Source organism: Idiotropiscis lumnitzeri, chromosome 9 (genome assembly GCF_059441095.1).
Source record: "Idiotropiscis lumnitzeri isolate Australia: NSW breed Sydney's pygmy pipehorse chromosome 9, RoL_Ilum_1.0, whole genome shotgun sequence".
Taxonomy (NCBI): domain Eukaryota; kingdom Metazoa; phylum Chordata; class Actinopteri; order Syngnathiformes; family Syngnathidae; genus Idiotropiscis; species Idiotropiscis lumnitzeri.
Genome location: NC_142399.1, coordinates 5415326 through 5432903, shown reverse-complemented (window position 1 = coordinate 5432903; position 17578 = coordinate 5415326). Strand labels below are relative to the sequence as shown.

Genomic DNA, 17578 nt, shown 5'->3' with positions numbered 1-17578 from the left:
GGTCTTTTAGAAATGACATCACTGAGGGCAGTGAACAAATGGCGTAATCTATTAGAGTGGAGACTGGAGAATGAATCTCCTGGACTACTACTGTGGGAGTTTTATCTTGGAGGAGACTGAGGGCAGAAAGGAAACTAAGCACTGCGCAAGAGTGTAGACTGCGGAGGGCAAGGGTCTCGTGCATCTCTCTCTTTCTAATGGCTGCCAGGATGGCCGAGTGGTCTAAGGCGCCGCGTTCAGGACCCAGTCTCCCCAGGAGGCCTGGGTTCGAATCTCGAATTTCCCCATTGTGGGACTAATAAAGGCAATATTATTAAATAGCTGTCCGTCTGTTACGGCTGTTTGCCTCAGAAAGGAGAAGATTTTTATCCAGCAGGAGAATGAGGGCAAACTTGAATCAGCGATGCCAGAGGTCCGCGACGCTTTCCTTCAACAAATAAAAATAACACACATCTCCCGGCCCTCACTGGCTAACTGCTTTATTTTTTCCCACGCTTGTAAATCAGATCACGAATTACATCACACTCTGATTCATGTTGGTCAAGTTTACATTTTTGGAAACCTTGACACTGTCTTAAAACCCAAATTCAGAACCCTAACCTTTGTTTGAAACTTTGACTTGGGACCCATCAGAACTATCTTAAACGGTCAGCTTAGCATTTTAAATGTCATTTGAAACTCCTAACCGATGCTTCAAGCCCTGATTTGAAATGTGACCCGTTGTTTGAAACCTTAAAACTCCTCATTTTGAACCCGAACACAGTCATCAATCCGGATTTTGTACCAAACTCTTTAAAACTACTATAAGCTGTGCTCCTAGCCTTCATGTGAAACACTTTTTGAAACTCCAACTTGGGTTTGAAACCCTGTGGACCTAATTTGAAATCCTATCCCTTGTTTGAAAAGCATGCTAATGCTAAATACAGTAGTTGCTAGTTGACTCGTCTTTGCTAGCCATTGTGACAGTTTGGTCACATTTATGATGGCTAAGGAAGTCATTTCGTTCTTCATGGAACTTGATTTAGTCGTAACATCTCATTTGAAGAATGTTGTCATTAAAAGAGAAAAAGAGGAAATATGTAGTGTTAGCTTTGATTAGCGTAGCTTCTATTATCATGACGCCTAATAAAAATCCATCTTCTCTCCCACTTTCTGAACTCTGGGTGAATGTTAAACGCTGACGTTTCATTGATGAGATGAACCTTTATTGCCGAGAAGTGATGTGAAATGGCGACTATTTTTTACTTTTTTACTGCCGCTTTTGACATTCTCCTCATGCTCGTTAGTGGAAAGACTGTGGCAGATTGATTGACTCAGTCAGGGAGGAGACAGGCCGCCAGTCGGAATAACTCTGCAAAGATTCCACGGCGTGAAACAAATATGTTACCCAGATGACTTTGGACACGTTGCTGTCAGTGTGCACTAATTTCCACGTAAGACAATAAAACATTTTGGAGATTTTTTAAAACTATTTTTTGTAAATTTGGCAATTTTGTTGTATTCATTCAAATTTGATAACAACACCCTTTTGTGCGGTGCAAGTATAAAAGACACTTTTTCTTTCATTAGAAACTGATTTTAAATACATTTTCCTCTAAAAAATTCAAACTAATGATCAAATAAAAATTGAATCGCCATTCAATGTGACACTAAGAAATAGCTATGCACGCCAATTACAATTTAAAAAAAAATCATTTACTAACCATATAATGTTTTTTAATAATGTAATAATAATTTTAATAAAAATGTAACTAATATATATATATATATATATATATATTTTTTTTTTTTCTTTTTTTTTTAAATTCTTTTACAAGTGCTACCACAGCATGTATTAAGGTTCACATGTGCACACACACACTCAAACTAAAGACACTGTACATAACCATCACTGGTGAGTTTGCATCCCAGAAAATTACATGGCGTTGCGTTTTGAAACATCAGCGTAATGATCCGTTACTTTCCAATAACAGAGCCACGATGCCCAATGCGTTCTCACCACCACTTCTTCCAATGAAACGTCAGAGCCGAGGACTCGATGTGACAATGTAGATGGAGAGGCGGCGGAGTAATGATGCACACAAGACGAACCAACGCTTCCGTCCTGCTGTTTGTCGTCTCCTTAGGAGAAAAAAAGGGCCACTGTAGTTTGGTGAAAGAAGACAGACGCAGGCATTAAATGTCTTTGGCAAGCAGAAAAATTGAGAAAATGGAGGCAGTGGACAATGGACTTAACTATTTGAAAAAGAAAAAAAAAAAAAAAAAAAACCTCTTTGCACACACATTCTTTCAGATTGCGAGAATAAACAGAGCCTAAAAGCGTCAAGTTAAAAAAAAATGTTTTAAAAAAAAAAAGAAATTAAATGTTGATTTGCTGTCTTAAATGATAAATTCATGTACATATGTTGATATATTATTTGTTAATATATAACGATATATTGCAATATATTTTGGCCCACGGATGATTTACGATTGAGAATCTGCAACATTTGATGCTCGTGTCGTGATATGGCATTGTGATCTATATCAATCCAATATTTTGTACCGCTGATAAATTCCAAATCATATTCAGACTTTTACAAGAGCCAAGAGCGAAACGGCTCGTAAAAAGTTATAATCTTGTGTCGCGGCGATGCAATAAAAAAAAAAAAAAAAGCATGTCTCTTTGAAAATGATGACTTCTTTTTATATGGAACAAAAAAATGAAACGCATTTGCAGCTTCTTTGCTTTAATGATAAATAATAATATAATTGTGCTTTTAATATTTTGTCCCGCTGATCAATTACATGTGAATGTTGACAGTCATGACATGGAAAAAAAAAGATTACAGCTTCACATATGTGGGTTTTATCGTGCGCCAACCAAATTGCTATTTGGCTCTCGTATAGATGAGAAAATCAATCGAATAGAATTATGCTATATTGCAACTATCAATAAATAATATTTAAATATCCCTAGGTGATTCATCTGTAATGAATTGTTCATTTTCAAACTTGTAACACTCTTTCAAACTTTACTTTATTGTTTACGGATCGTTATCAGTGATTTAACTTCAAAGAGTCAAAGAATTAAAAAAAAACAATTTCCATTCTTGTCGAAAAATCCAATTTCAACACTAATATTACTCCCTATTTCACCATTTACTGGGTAGTGAGTCGAAATCCATAAAGCGGTGAAAATGAAAATGACGCCGGGGTATTGAAGTGGCAAGCCGGTCATTCGGAATGCCGCTGCACGTCAATGCGGTTTACCTCCCGAGAGATTCTCATGGGAACAAAAAGCAAAGTGGCATTTTGGCTCCTTCCAGTCAAGACTGATGCTTGAATTAATCTTTTTCTTTCTATTTTTTTTTTTCTATATATATAATCGTCTGCTGCTGCAGAATTTTTCACAGCTCTGGATGGACCTGTCAGAAAATAAAACGGAGTCGCTAAAGCACAGAATCCACCAGGAAGCCAAAATGTTTGTCGTCTCAGACCGATGACAATGATAATGCTGTCTGGAATTTGGTGTTTTGCCATCACCAACAATAGACCTTTTAGAAATACGACTCGTGTAGACTTTCCAAACTTTTTTTTTTTTTTTAATCTGTTTTTTGTTCTTAATCCTCCTGTCGAACATGAATATTATTTTTGCACCTTTATCCAGAAGTTTCATCAGGTTTCTGATTAGTTGGAAATGACTTTCAAAGCGTATGATACACTACAGCTTTATTTATAGTACTGTATATACAAAACCGCCCTCCCTTGACTTGAGTGCACCATTTTATGAATTTTAGAGTTCAGATCAGTTTTTATTTATTTATTTTTTGCTTTGTAAGCTGAGTTGAAAATAAAACATCTGTGTCTCATTCCTTCATGGCCATATAAAAATAGCCCAGATTGATTTTTGCTCATAACTCCAGACAAATAAAAATCTAATTGCACCACTTTACTGGAGCATGTTTCATTTGTTGTTTAAAAACTATTTATTTATTTATGTATTTATTTATATATATATATATATGTATATATATATATTTATCTATCTATTTATTTATCTATTTCTTTATTTTTTAGATAAAAATATAACAAGCTTTGATGCGGAAATGGGCTACTGTCGCTTCACATGAATTTTTTTAGATGGTAACTTTTGTCTCAACTACATAATAAAATTAAAATGATCTTTTTTTGTTTTAATTTTTTATTCTATTTTATTTTTTTAGCCTAATACAGATCCACGTCAATGGAAACGCACCAAAACAAGCAGTCATGGTCTAGCCATTATCACCCCACTTTTTCCGCCCATAGTTATTTATTTCTGTACTTGTATGATAAACTTGTCAATGACTGTAACTGTGCCGCTCTCAGCTCCATTAATTTCCCGGCGGGAATAAATAAAGTTATCTGAATCTGTCGAAAGTGGATGAAGAAGCCAGATGAGGAAAATGAATAAGAGGAGAAAAAGAAGCCAGTTGTCGGCATCTGTGGTTCCGTGTAAAGAACGCGCTCTGCCTGCTAATGATGTGCGGTTAATGTACACCTTCGGCAACGTTATAAGTAACTGCTGCCTCATGTCGTGTACACACACACACACACACACACACACGTGTTTAATCCTGACTGGAGTTAAATGGTGCCTCTTCATTATGTCTGCATAAATATTCCGCATTAGATTGTTGACTGAGGGCCACCTTTTAATGCCGTTTTGCTGCCAGGCTGCGTACTTCTGATATACGGCTCCCTGTGATCCGTGCACACGGCTCAGACAAGCGGCCCCGTTTTGTCGCAGCTATTGCATTCATTTCCAAAATGGACCTAAGAATTTGGAACGGCTTATAAACATGATTACACGGCACGTATACACCGATTTGTTTCAGCACTTTCCAGCAAACTTCCCGGTTGTCATTGTTGGAGGGAAATTGATGACAAGACGCAAATGTTCTGAGCTGATTTTACACAGTAGGTGTCAGTTCTCATTTACAAATTAACACCCATTTATGGGTTTTTTTCTATTTCCAGGTGCATTTCAAGTGGCATATCTGACAAGGTTGTGATAGCGTCAGCGCGGACCAAATCTCCGGAGTCTCCCGTGTTTACGGTGAGTCCGCTAACCCGAGTCAGTGCACCAAATCTTCTGAGTCTGCAGAGAGTTTTGCAAACTTGAATTGATCAAATGAATGATCTGAGTCTAATGAAATTAGTAATTCAATAAGGTCAACTGATTTTTCTGAATTTGCTGTTTCCGGTGAGTCGGAAACCTGATTCAATCAGTTCAATGGAATCATCTGAGTCTTCGGTGTTTCCTGTTAGTCTGCTGGCCCCGGATCAGCGAACTCATCTGAGAGTTGTTTGCATTGAGCCCGCTAACCCGAACTGATCTACCAACCCCAGTTGAGGGGTGCTTTCGGGAAATCCATTTGTCTGGTTCAAGTCAGTGAAATAAAATCATGAGTCCACTAATTTGAATTTATCACCCGATTCATCGGAGTCTTTTGTTTCCTACTGAATCAGCTAATTTAATTCAGTAAGTCAGATTTTTTTTTCCAGTAAATCCGCTAAACCGTGTCAACCTCCGAATCCAATCGAATCATCTGATTCGTGTCAGTGAACCAAATCGTCTGAGTTCATTTGCTTGAAACAATGGGCCGAATCCAACTGATTCATCGGAGTCTGAGATGTTTCCGGTGAGTCTGTTAACTTGAGTTTGACTCTACTGCGTGTCTGGTGAATCCGTGAAATTGTTAGTGAACCTTAATAACAGCCAATCAGAAGATCCGTATGATCTGGTTAATAAAAAATGTGGATTGTGATTCAGTACAATGATTCAAATCATTTAAAAAAAAAAAAAACGCTGCCTTGACGATCGCAAAATCAAATTGTCTGAGATCCCCATTTCGGTCACTGAACGATAAATTCCCCACCCCTACACTTTGGTTTATCACCCAGAAACTGACAAGAAAGGCCAGTAAACTCACATTTGAAATGCCTTCAGATCTCGCCACTCGTGTGTACCGATGACCGTCACCTTGACACACATACGCAGTGCACTTGCCTGCGATAAGACGACACGCCGTGTTAACATGTATATTGAAAAAAAAAAAACAAAGCGCTTATCTGGAGCCTCTTCTTCTTCTAGTATGAAGGTCACCGCTGCTATTAGGAGGGTTCGGGTACACGCGCTACACATTTTTATCTCATTTGATAAAGATGAGAGGTTTTGTGTACACTCGACTGTCCCCCGCGCGGGCGCATCTTGGAAAGTGTTCACGCACACACACACACGCTGACTGTGATAATGGAATTCTTTATTCATGTGCTCTTTAACATGGATGAAGTGGATGACGCAGCGGGGGAAGAGGAGGAAAAGAAAAGACGTCAAACAATAAAGCAAGAGAACAAGAACAGTCGGGGGGTGGGGTGGAGGATGAGGTGGTGAGGCGAGTAAGATGCCGATGCTTTTCAGGCCATAATGGTGCCGCACACAAAGAAACAAAGTGGCGGTGGTTGTAAACACCACCTGTGATGGCCGTGTTGTTGTTGTTGTTTTGTTTTTTTTCGCCCACACTTAGATGGTGGTTGTGTAGCATTAACTAAAACTCTCCATGGAGGGTGGTACGGTGTTTAGGCTTGGTGGCCACACGTTGGATTCCTAAAAATGCACCGATGGTTCGGTTATTTGTAAATTATTTTAAAAATAGTTTATTCTGAAAATAAAATGATTAAGTGTATTATTTAGTTCTAGATAATTATTTATGTGATCAAATATTTCTGCAACGTAGATATAAAATGTGAAATATAAAATACAAAATAATGAATATGATAAAATAAAATAAAAAAAGGTTTTAAATTGTAATAAATTAAGCAATTATTTGGTAAAATACATGTATAAAAAAATTTCAGTTTTCCATTTTTATTTATATTCAAATTATAATGAATTAAATAATTATTTATTCAAATGAATAATATTTTGCTAACATACATATTGATAACGTGAATACATACATTTTTTTTTCATTTGTTATTAATGTTTTGAGGAAATTATAATGAATTAAGCATTTATTTATTTAAATGAAATATTAAGTGTACTTGTACTATTTTCATTTTACTAATATACAATCAAGTATTTTATTAGATGAATGCATAATTATAAAATGAATGAATGGAAAATATTTTACTATATTTTTTTCACGTGTTAAATGTTTTACTTGAATGTATAACCATTCATTTATTAAATTCTGGGAATAAAAATACCTTATTTTACTAATGTTCAACCAGTCAAAACAATTATTTAAAAAGTTGAAAACAATGAATGAAATAAAACTTTTTTTTTTAAAAAAAACTATAAATGCATAGTAAAATAAAGTCCAATTCAAAAACCCATTATAGGGGAAAAAACTGCCAGAGTAACTTCTCAGCAATTTGTCACAGCTCCACCAAGAGGCATAGAGTGGGTGGGTCAAGGGTCGTTATGTTTAGTGGTGGAAGTACAATGACTATATTCTATTACAATGTCATTTTTATGTATTTTACATACAGTACACTTTACTGTTGGTAACCATGGTTACTCACATTCAGGTTCCAGGTGGGTGGATGGCAACATTAAAAAAAAGCAAAAAAAAAAAAGCTACATTGAGTGCATCAGAGAGAGAGAATTCCTTAAAATTCACTTTCACAGTTTTTCGCTGGCCACTTCCACGCAGCTGACGTCCTTTTGAGCCACATTCTCCAACGGGTCATTAAAATCTGGATTTACGCTCCAGGCAATGCACATTTAAAAGATAGTGATAAAAATAATTATTTATTTGATCAAATATTTCTGCGCAATGTGGGTAAACATGGAAAGATCTCGATAGGCAATAGTGCCGAAATCTTTTGTTTCATGATGTCAGTATAGAATGCATCATCTTCACCACCTTCGGAGTTCCATCTGCCTGTCGTGACGCATCCGATTTAACACACACACACACGCAGTAACATTTTAGACTGAGATTGTTTTAGCGTCTGGGCACATTTTGACAAAAAAAAAAGAAAAAATACATGGCACATATGCAAACACAAAATGACACCAGAGGTTCAAGTACCCTCATCTGCACACTTTTCAAATAATGTTTGGCCTCCCCCGCAAGAGCAAACGTGTAGGATGGAAGCACCTTTCATTTCGCAGGCGACTCTCTTTATCGACTGTGTCGAGCGTTTGCATAACAGCTGATTGTGTGCGTGTGTGCTTGTTTTAACTGAAGATATCCGTCAGTGGCAGTCAAGTGGTCCTCGCCGTGAAATGACTTTGTTAGCTGAAGCGACAGCACCGCATGCTTAGCTACGACTCTTATTAGGTCCGCAGAGACGCAATGTTGTAGTCGATTGGGGTAGCGAATGCGACCAAAAATAAATTTACACTAGTTATGTGTTTTCTACATTATTGTGGTTGTTTTACACGTTGTGTTTGTAGTTCCTTGCGTAGCTAACTTTCTATTAACACCACAATAGCACAATAGCTGTCGTGGTTCATTGGCGACAGAAGCGGCGTGAAAAAAGATGACTACTTTGGTCGATTTTCAGATTGCGTGGTCTACTTGCAGAATTTGCCTGACGTAAACTCAATTTGATTGAGAATACTTGATTGGTTTAGCATCTCAATCTTCACGTGTATGAAATTGGTTTCCATCCCGTACAATTTGAAAATTGAATAAATTAGTCATGTGTTCTATTGTCTCTTCAGCCACATCGCCACAGCCGCAATAATCAATGTATTTACTTTCTGAAATGATCAAAATTGTGATCAAATCCTTTAACAGTATTCTGGGCAGCCTTGACACGGCGGCGATCAATTAGGAGAGCTTACCTGCCATGTGAACAATTAAGCGTCATCATTTATCAAAGGTCCTTCAAAAATGGTGAATTAGTTCTGGCTGGTTATATTGGCACTGACATTTTCGAAGTTGACTGGCGTTCTCGAAATGTTTGAATTAGAGCAACTAATGGGCCATAAGGCAGGCTTGTCTGCAAACAGAAGGCTGATATACTGTACGGGAGCCGTAGGTTATCATATGTGTGCTTTAAGAAGTTTACTCAAAGCAGTATTATTTTTTTTTTAGCCCTTTATTTATTTATTTATTCATTTTTATTTGACCACCTCTGGGCTGTTAGTGCCACCATTCCATGCCATCATTTATTTGTTTAATCATTTAAAAAATATGAAAACGCTACAATTCCATTTTTTGGTAAATTTTAAATAAATATAATATTGGAATATTATATTACTTTTGTATTCCAAATCACATTCACATGTCAAGACTTGTACTACATATTTTTGATTTCCCCCCAAAAATTGACAATGAAATGACGAAATAAAATAAATATGTATTTTTGGACTACAAAATATTTATTATTAAATAAATCCTAAATAAATAAATGCATGAATGAAATTCTGCTGTCATGAATTTGCCTAGTGCATGCAGCAATAAAATATGGATGCTAGTTCGATTAGCCAACCAATGACCTTTTGCATTGTGTGTTAGCATTAAGCTAGCATATTTATGTGATCTGTCCAAATAAACCATATTTAATTTGGTTTAATAAAATATTTATAGAATAAAAAATATTTTTATATTTAACTTTGCATTAACTGAGCATGGTGACGCATGCCAGCGTGGCATCATTTTTTTAAGAAAAATAGAACCAGCAACTCATTACTCATATAACCAATAAATTTGGACACCTGTACAATTAAAAATCAAACAAAAGAAAAAAAAAAACACAATATTGCAATCGAACACGACGATGGTCCAGCAGAAGTGCCCGGTTCTGTTCTATGCCGCATTCCCACACTCATTCCACCTCATCCTGGACCTCCCCTCGGCAACACGCTGACATTATTGTCTCTCCAGGATGGAGACGCCTGCGAGCTAGAGTGGGGCAATATTTGTTCCCTCCTGTTGTTTAAGTGGGTCATCCATAATGGATTGATACACAGATGTGTCTACCGTGCCCCCCCCCCCCGTCCTGCTTATCCTTGCTAATACAGATAGAGACCATCCATTTTCCCTGGCTTTATTTCACACTCCCGCTTGCTCGCTGGCTCGCTGGTGTAAATTGGTCATGCATAATGGATACGCGGATAAGAACGTCAACAGCCAGAAAATGACGTACGGGATGGGGCATGGAGAACATTCCGACTCTGAACGGCCCCTTCCGTCATGTTTCCGAACCGCACCATCCCCCAAAGTTACCGTTTAGGTTTGAATTTTGTATTTCAAATTCAGCCCCCGGGCGGGAGGCCGTTTTACTTCGAAACATGGAATTTGGTCTCACACAAAAAGGTCTCAAGAAGCCATGTTATAATAGAGAGGAGGAGGTCCTCCGCACAATTTGGAAGGAGAGTGCCACTGCCAACTACTGGAGTGGATGTGCAATTACACTTCATTGTAGCACAGCGGAAAAATGTTCACTCGGTTTTGTGTCAATTGATGAAAGTAGTTTTAGGGACCCCGGGAATTTCTACGCAAATTGTGAAATTCTATACGCTCCACTCCAACTTACACGCGTACATTCACACCACTGAAGTGTACGTGAGTGTGTTTCATGTGCGAGTGAGTCAGGCATGTCATTTGCATGCAGGTCATGATGACCCTCTCTGATCTGAGATTGTCATTAATTCAAAGACCTAGTAGAGCGCATACACACACACGCGCACACGCACACGCACACTCAGAGGCCATCACATTCTAATCACTGCACCCTGCCCCTTCAATCTTTGTGTCCTCATCGTTCTTTTTGTCTTCTCCACCCTCCTCCCCCCTCCTGTCTTTGTCCCTCCTCCTCTTTCTTTTCCTTCTCCATCTTTCGTTTAGTGACATTTTCCTAATTGGGCTAAAACATCGTGTACACGCAATTTGGAGGCGAGATTCTTGCGTGGTCACCATGACTGCGGCCCGAGCGAGTCTATACCTCTCCTGACCCGGGTTATGATGGTGTCCTGCGGAATGACACCAAGGCTGCTTCATTAATGCGGCGTAATGACACGCTTCCGTGATGAATAATTGGCTCATCATTCATTTTTTGCACCAAAGCTCAGTGTCATCTGATTACTAAGTATTGCCTTTGGTGCAAAAGAAGCCCATCAAAAGACCTTTGGAATAAACTACAAACTACTCTCGGAACAAACCCAATTTAGCACCGACACCACAAGCGTTCACCCTGGCCCAACCCCAACGCCTGAGACGACAGTAACCCTAGACCTAACTTTTTTTTTTATTTAATTTTTTTCAAGTTTGGCGGGCCGGATTAAAATGTTTAATGGACCGCATGTGGCCCCCGAGCCGTAGTTTGCCCACGCTTGCTCTAACTCAACCCTTGAACCTCCTCCAACTCATTCTAGCCCGAACCAATTTTAGAGACATAATTCGACCCTCAATTCACCTTGATTTACGGAGACTAATTGGTAATACTGGCTCCTTCATTTCCATATATCGAAATCTATTTTTCCACCCATGACTGAAAACGACTTAAAAATGCTGATGAAATGAAGCGAACGTCGCAAAGAAAAAAAAAAAAAAAAGTGTATCGTGCAGATTTATAAGCGCGTAATGAGCTCCCGTGGACACCCTCTGCTTGTGAAATCAGCCAGAATAATGGCGGATTATCCGCAAAGTCGCCATCCATTGTCACAACATCTGTCTGCTCTCCTCCCTTTGTCCTCCTTTCATTTCCTACTCCTTCCTCCTCGTCGGCCGATGATGATGAATTCATAAACCTGTCGCGGTTTGCTTCCTCTCCGCCCCTCGGTTGGCCGTCGCTTATTATGCCTTTGATAAAAGCCTGTCAGATTAATTAAAGTGATTAACTGCCCGTGTCCTCACTGATAACGGACCTTCACAATTTGGATAGAGGACGTCAGTTCAAAAGTCCTCCAGCCCAAACAAGATTTGGTACAAAAGAGTCCAAACAATACTTCCTATAAGGGCCGTTTGGTACATTCTCTGTACACGTCATTAGCATAGCGTATATCGTCTCGTTAGCATATTTTCTATCAGCTTTCAAGTCGGGGTTAGTTTTTCAAATTATGATTTGGAAATTAGGCATGCAAACCACGGTGAGTGTTTCAAATTAGTTTTAAAACCGGGCGAGGGTTTCAAGCATCAAGACAGGGTGAGGCTTGTATTTTTCCAACCGTGTTTTGTTTTTGTTTTTTTCCAACAAGGGTAAGGTTTTTAAAACATGGTTTACGATTTCAAGGCGGGTTTATGGTTTCAAGATGGCGTTAGTATTTCAAATTTGAGATTGAAGCCAGGGTTGGGGTTTGAAAGTACTTATTCAAGACGGTGTTAAGGTTTCATTAGATATTAAGACTCTCAAGGTGGGGTTATTGTTTCAAATTGATATATAAGATATAAAAGTATTTATCATGGGTTCATATTTCATCTTCAGGCATTAAGGTCGAGCTTGAGACGTAATTAACAGATACCAGCTCCAGAAGAAGTAAAAAAAAAATAAAAAATAAAAAATATCAATGCAGGTAAATTAGAAAAAAAGGCAGGTAGGGAGAACTAGTGCGGCAGTCCGACAAGCGAAGCAGGCAGGTCACAAAGTCCACACCGCCCGAGGCAAACAGAACCTCTGGACGCCAATGAAAAAAAAAAATTCCAGAATCAGGTGGATTTAGCTGGATTTATGTGAAGCTGGCTGGCAAAAGGGAAATCCTCATATGGCGCCCATAGTGGCACACAAAACACAATTCATTTTGCAAGATTTTATTGATCCAACAGCGAGGACATTCACTTAGACAATATTTTTTTTTAACCAGTCTTTGGTTTCAAGCTAGGGTTAGCATTTGGAAAAAAAAATTTGGGTCAGGGTGAATTTCAATTAGGGTTAGGGTTTAAAGTCCAGGTTGGGGTTTCAAATCGGGATTTGGTTTAGTATTTCACAGTATTTAGAAAATAAAACATGAATAAGGTTTATTCATTGAATTTTTTTCAAGTTCGGAGGGCCGGATGAAAACGGCCCCCGGGCCGTAGTTTGCCCACACTTGGTTTAAAGGCTTTTAAATGAAGGATTCAAGCCAGGTTCAAAGTTTCAAAATAAGATTTTAAGACAAGATCGGGTATTTAATTAGTGTTTGAAGCACCTGCACAATGTGAGGTGATCCTATTGATTGCGCAATCATTTGTATCAAATTTCACCAACGCCTCCGTCAATGTCTACTGAAATGGAGCTTTATGATCGGTAGAACATCCTAATCAAGTTGTCTTGTATTGAATCTCGCCATCTTGTGCTGGTGCACCTAATGTTGCAGCCACTTTTAAAGGGAGTCACTTCTAAAGAGTCACTTTAAAAGAGCTATTCATCACGTTGATAAACTCTCGCAAGCACCACTGCTCGCGCTATTGAAGGCAACAGCTTCGCATTACCTCAAATACAAGCCAGTGTTTCGGATTCAATGACCTTTTTTTTTTTTTTTTATTTCAACATGTTTTTTTTTGTGGTTTAAAGCATGCGGAATGTTTATCTCCTGTTGCGATGTTCATTTATGAGCACTATTTGGTCGTTTGTAGCAGCATTTATGCAGACAAATAAGCAGCTGTGGCCTCACGCTGGGAAAATAATTTCGTCACCAACATCACAAGAGATTAAACTGACAGTAATCTTCTGGTGACAAAGAGAAGTCGATCGCTGAGTGGTGTAATCGCAACACTTGTTGCTGTTTTCTTTTGGGAACATCCCTGGAAATGGACACTTAAAAAAATGGTTTAATTTACTGAGTTTTATTTTGTCAAGTGGTTGCACTAAATAAAATAATTTGGATTCAGATATGTTATTTTTAGATGGAGATTATATTTGAAAAAAAACTACTTCTGGGTACAGATTATTTTATTTCATGCAAAAACTTTTTTCGGCGTAAAATCGCTGATTCAAACAAAAATGGCCGACATCCTGCGACTTTCCTTGTCTTGAGGCCGTTTTGTGAGGACACGCCTGCCAAAATTGGTGAGCATTTGAGAATGGAAAATCCCTCAAATTGGTGATTTATTCAAGCTAATAATGGAGGAAACTAAACAATTTCAAGAGGGTTCGTAATAAGAATGTGTGCAGTCAGCCTGCAGCTTTCTAAAAGGTTTCTTTCTCCTTCTAATCACATTCCTACTTAGGTTCCCTTATGCCTCAAGTGTTCCAGTTGCCACATAACAACTGACCTGATTTGCATAATTGGTCGTAATGAATCCGCGGCGCAGCATTGAGGTGAGCCGCGCGTATGGTTTTGTACACTTTAATAATTAAGGCGCTATTTCTCCATTGTGCATGAACAATGCTAGTTTGATGTCAAAGAGCTTTATTTCATTGCGCTGCCAGCGGTGGTCGGGAGTAGCTGAGTACAAATTCTTAGTTACTGTGCTCCAATAGATTTTTTTTTTAGTTATCTGCACTTTATTTTTCGGATGACTTTATTTTTTTTTTGTTTTTAAATGATGACAGTAATAATGCATTCGATGAATTGATTTAATTCAGAGAGTTGCTGATTGGCTAATCGATGGGTTCGATCCACGCTGATTTCATATTTATGAATGAAATATGATGACATCCATCACACTTTTCAACGGAGCACCTAATCTGCTTGCCTGTGCCTGGATGAAATCCACCCAAATTGCGCCACAACTTAGACCTGATTTCCCCGTGTCTAAAGTCCAGTCTACGTTCTGTCACCAACTCGATGTGTAACAGAAAATGCCCTCGGTCCAGCGGAACGTCCGGCGAGGCGCAAAGCGATCTGCCATATTCCTGAACATAGTCAACTGGACATCCGGCGGAAGCTCTCGTGCAACTGTCGACAAAAATTGGCCCTATCGTGCTTGTTGCAAACTCATGTCTATGTAAGGGAATTTAATTTAATCAGCATTTCTAATTTTACTATATTTGTTTTTATTTAGTTAACTTTACTTTAACTTACTTACAGGGTGTGAGTACTTTTGCGCGTGTGTGTGTGCGTGCGCGCTACATATGCAACGAGTGGGTGCCGGTTGCTGAATCTTAAACACACTCACCTCCTCCTCATCTTCATCCTGGAGGTTGTATCTCTTTATTGCAGCGTGTGCTTGATATATTCATAAAAATTCAACATCCAAGCCCGCATTAAGCATGTGCCGCGGCGGTAATTGTTTTCATGCAAACACGCAGCAGTCCCTCCGAGGCCATAGAGGAAGAGGAAGCCTCGCTCGTACTCAGATGCCAGCTGCTCCTTCAAATGGGATTTTAGAAAGAAAAAAAAAAACATAATGAGATAAAGCACTCGGCTTTAATTGTGTGTTGCCAGAGAGCACATTAAATGCCATGGCCTCCTATGGGTATATATGTGTTTACCTTATAGAGTGAGAGAGAGCGATGTCTAATCTTCTGGGCGCGCTGGAGTGGAAAACCCCATCTGCAGTTTTACACGGTGGTTTAGCATGGAGTCGCTACAATCGTATTAACGATTCTCAGCGTCTCCGATCGATTAATGAGTCATTAAGAGGCGGGACGAGCAACCAGGTATTGTTGCTTGATCCCGCATCGGGTGACGCTGCTAAATGCGAGTCAAGCTGGACAATTGTGGAAACACAGTGGATGACGATATATCTACCGGCACGCTACAATGGAAAAACGGTAACAGTAGATTGGATTTTGATGCGCAACATACAACATGCTTTACTGTATTCTGTTTTATTGAACCACGAAAACGTGTTGCGTTTGTCAAGGAAGAAGCAGATTGAAGGATTATTTATTGAAGTTCAGGTTTTCTCTCAAGATTTGGGTTTTAACTCATTCACTGCCAGCATAGGTAAAATTCCGACGTATAAATCCGTCAATGGGAGTGAATTATTTGGGTTGGGATTTCAGATAAGGTTTTTAAACAGGATTAGGGTTTCAAGTCTGGGTTTCATTTCAAGATTTGTGTTTGTTGTGAAATGTGCTGTATAAATAAAGTTGTATTGAATTGTATTGTATGAGGTTAGAGTTTCAAGAGAGTGTCATGGTTACAAATTAGTTTTTGAAGCTAAAAATCGTCTTTGAATTAAGGTTATGTAATCGAAAGCTTCAAAACGGGATTGGGGTTTAAAACCAACATGAGCGTTTTCGTCGGGTTTGAAGACGGAGTTTCAAGACAGGATCACCTTTTCAAATTAGGGTTGAAACCCGAGATTGTTTTTTTCAATTAAGGTTTGGGTTTAGGTTTCAAGCCTGGTGGACGGTTTAATCTCTCAATTTTGAGCCTGGGCTCCGATTTCCAGCCAAGATTGTGGTTTTAATTTGCCTTTCAAGCCACATTGAAAGGTTTCAAGCTAGCGTTGAGGTTTCTGGAAGTGAATCTTGAATTCTTAACAGCAGGATTTGCTGCCTTCTCTTTGGATTGCGCTGGTGTACCTAATGCTGTGGTGGGCATAAAGCAAACATGCGCTTGTTTAAACAAGAACATCTCCCTGACATACATTGTTTAAACTCCACTGAAGCTCCACGACGCGGCAAAGCAAAACAAGCCTTTCACAAGGTTTAACTTCACCTGAGACAGCCTCAATGCTTTATTTGGCTCCACCGGGAAACTCGGCACGCATACACGCGCGCACACGCACACACACGCGCGCGAACACACCTCTTACCAAAGTCTACAAAGACCCTGAAAGCCTTTTAACAAGTAGGGGGAAGTGAAAAAGTCTGCACGTTTTTTTTTTTTGGGGGGAGGGGATTTTTTGTTCTTCTTCCCACAAGTCGAACGTGGGAGACGCGTCAAGTCAGTCGGTGGCGTGCAACTGGTTCAAAAAGTCCTGCCGGAGCGTGGGTGACACGGCATAACAATCCTCCTCTCTGTTTCTGTCTGTCAGTGTCAGCCGCTGACGAAACCCGGGTGAGACGAGCCCCTGACAGCCCCACAAAAAGAGCCCTCTGTTTTGAAAGCGCTTATCGTTTTTTTTTTGGGGTGGCGGGGGGGGGTGAAGAAAACGAGGGCCTTGTGTGTCTCTAAGTGGCTTCGTAAATGCGCAAGGCATACGGTGAGTGACAGGTGGTGAGATGAGGGGAGGGCGTTTGTTTGGGAACGCGGATTGACTGATGACGAGAGCATCAACGCCACGTACTTTTTGGTCTTTAAAAGTAAGACTGAGATTTCAGCCATTGTCGGGAACACAATGCTTCTCAGATTTGTTGTAGAAAAAAATATATAAATAAATAATAATTAAATAATTGCTGCTTGATTTTATTTTTAAAGCCAGTGAAGCACGATGAATATCATTGTCACAAAACTGCACGTTTCGCATCATGGTTTCAAGCCAGTGTTTAAGTCTCAAAACAGGGTTTTTACATATGGATAAGGTTTCAAATCAGGGTTTCCAACCACAGTTAGGGCTTCAAATTAAGGTTTCAAGCATTGGCTTGTCTTTCCAAAAGAAAAATCAATTGAGGGTTGGGGCTTGAAGGTTGAGATTTGAGTCAAGGTTAAGGTTTCAGATTAAGGTTTCAAAATAAAGTTGGGTCTTGATGGTACGGTTTTAAGACGGTTAAAATTTTTGTTTCAAGATGGGATTTGGATTTCAAAATCGGGTTTCTATTTAGCGTGAGGGATTCAAATGAG

The 17578-nt window shown here is 39.1% G+C and overlaps 1 protein-coding gene across 8 annotated transcripts in view; it reads left to right on the top strand.

Annotated features, from left to right (window-relative positions):
- The window catches only part of LOC148329963 (uncharacterized), a 269796-nt gene that overhangs the window by 162652 nt on the left and 89566 nt on the right, over positions 1-17578 (top strand). For 2 of the 8 annotated variants that reach the window (XM_088304302.1, XM_088304300.1), the window contains exon 4: positions 5014-5080. In XM_088304302.1, the coding sequence (XP_088160428.1) occupies positions 5014-5080 (67 nt within the window). Of the gene's footprint in view, positions 1-5001; positions 5081-14129; positions 14221-14700; positions 15412-17578 lie in introns of those variants that run through there. The other 6 variants (XM_088304299.1, XM_088304303.1, XM_088304298.1 and 3 more) reach the window with 5 other exon arrangements.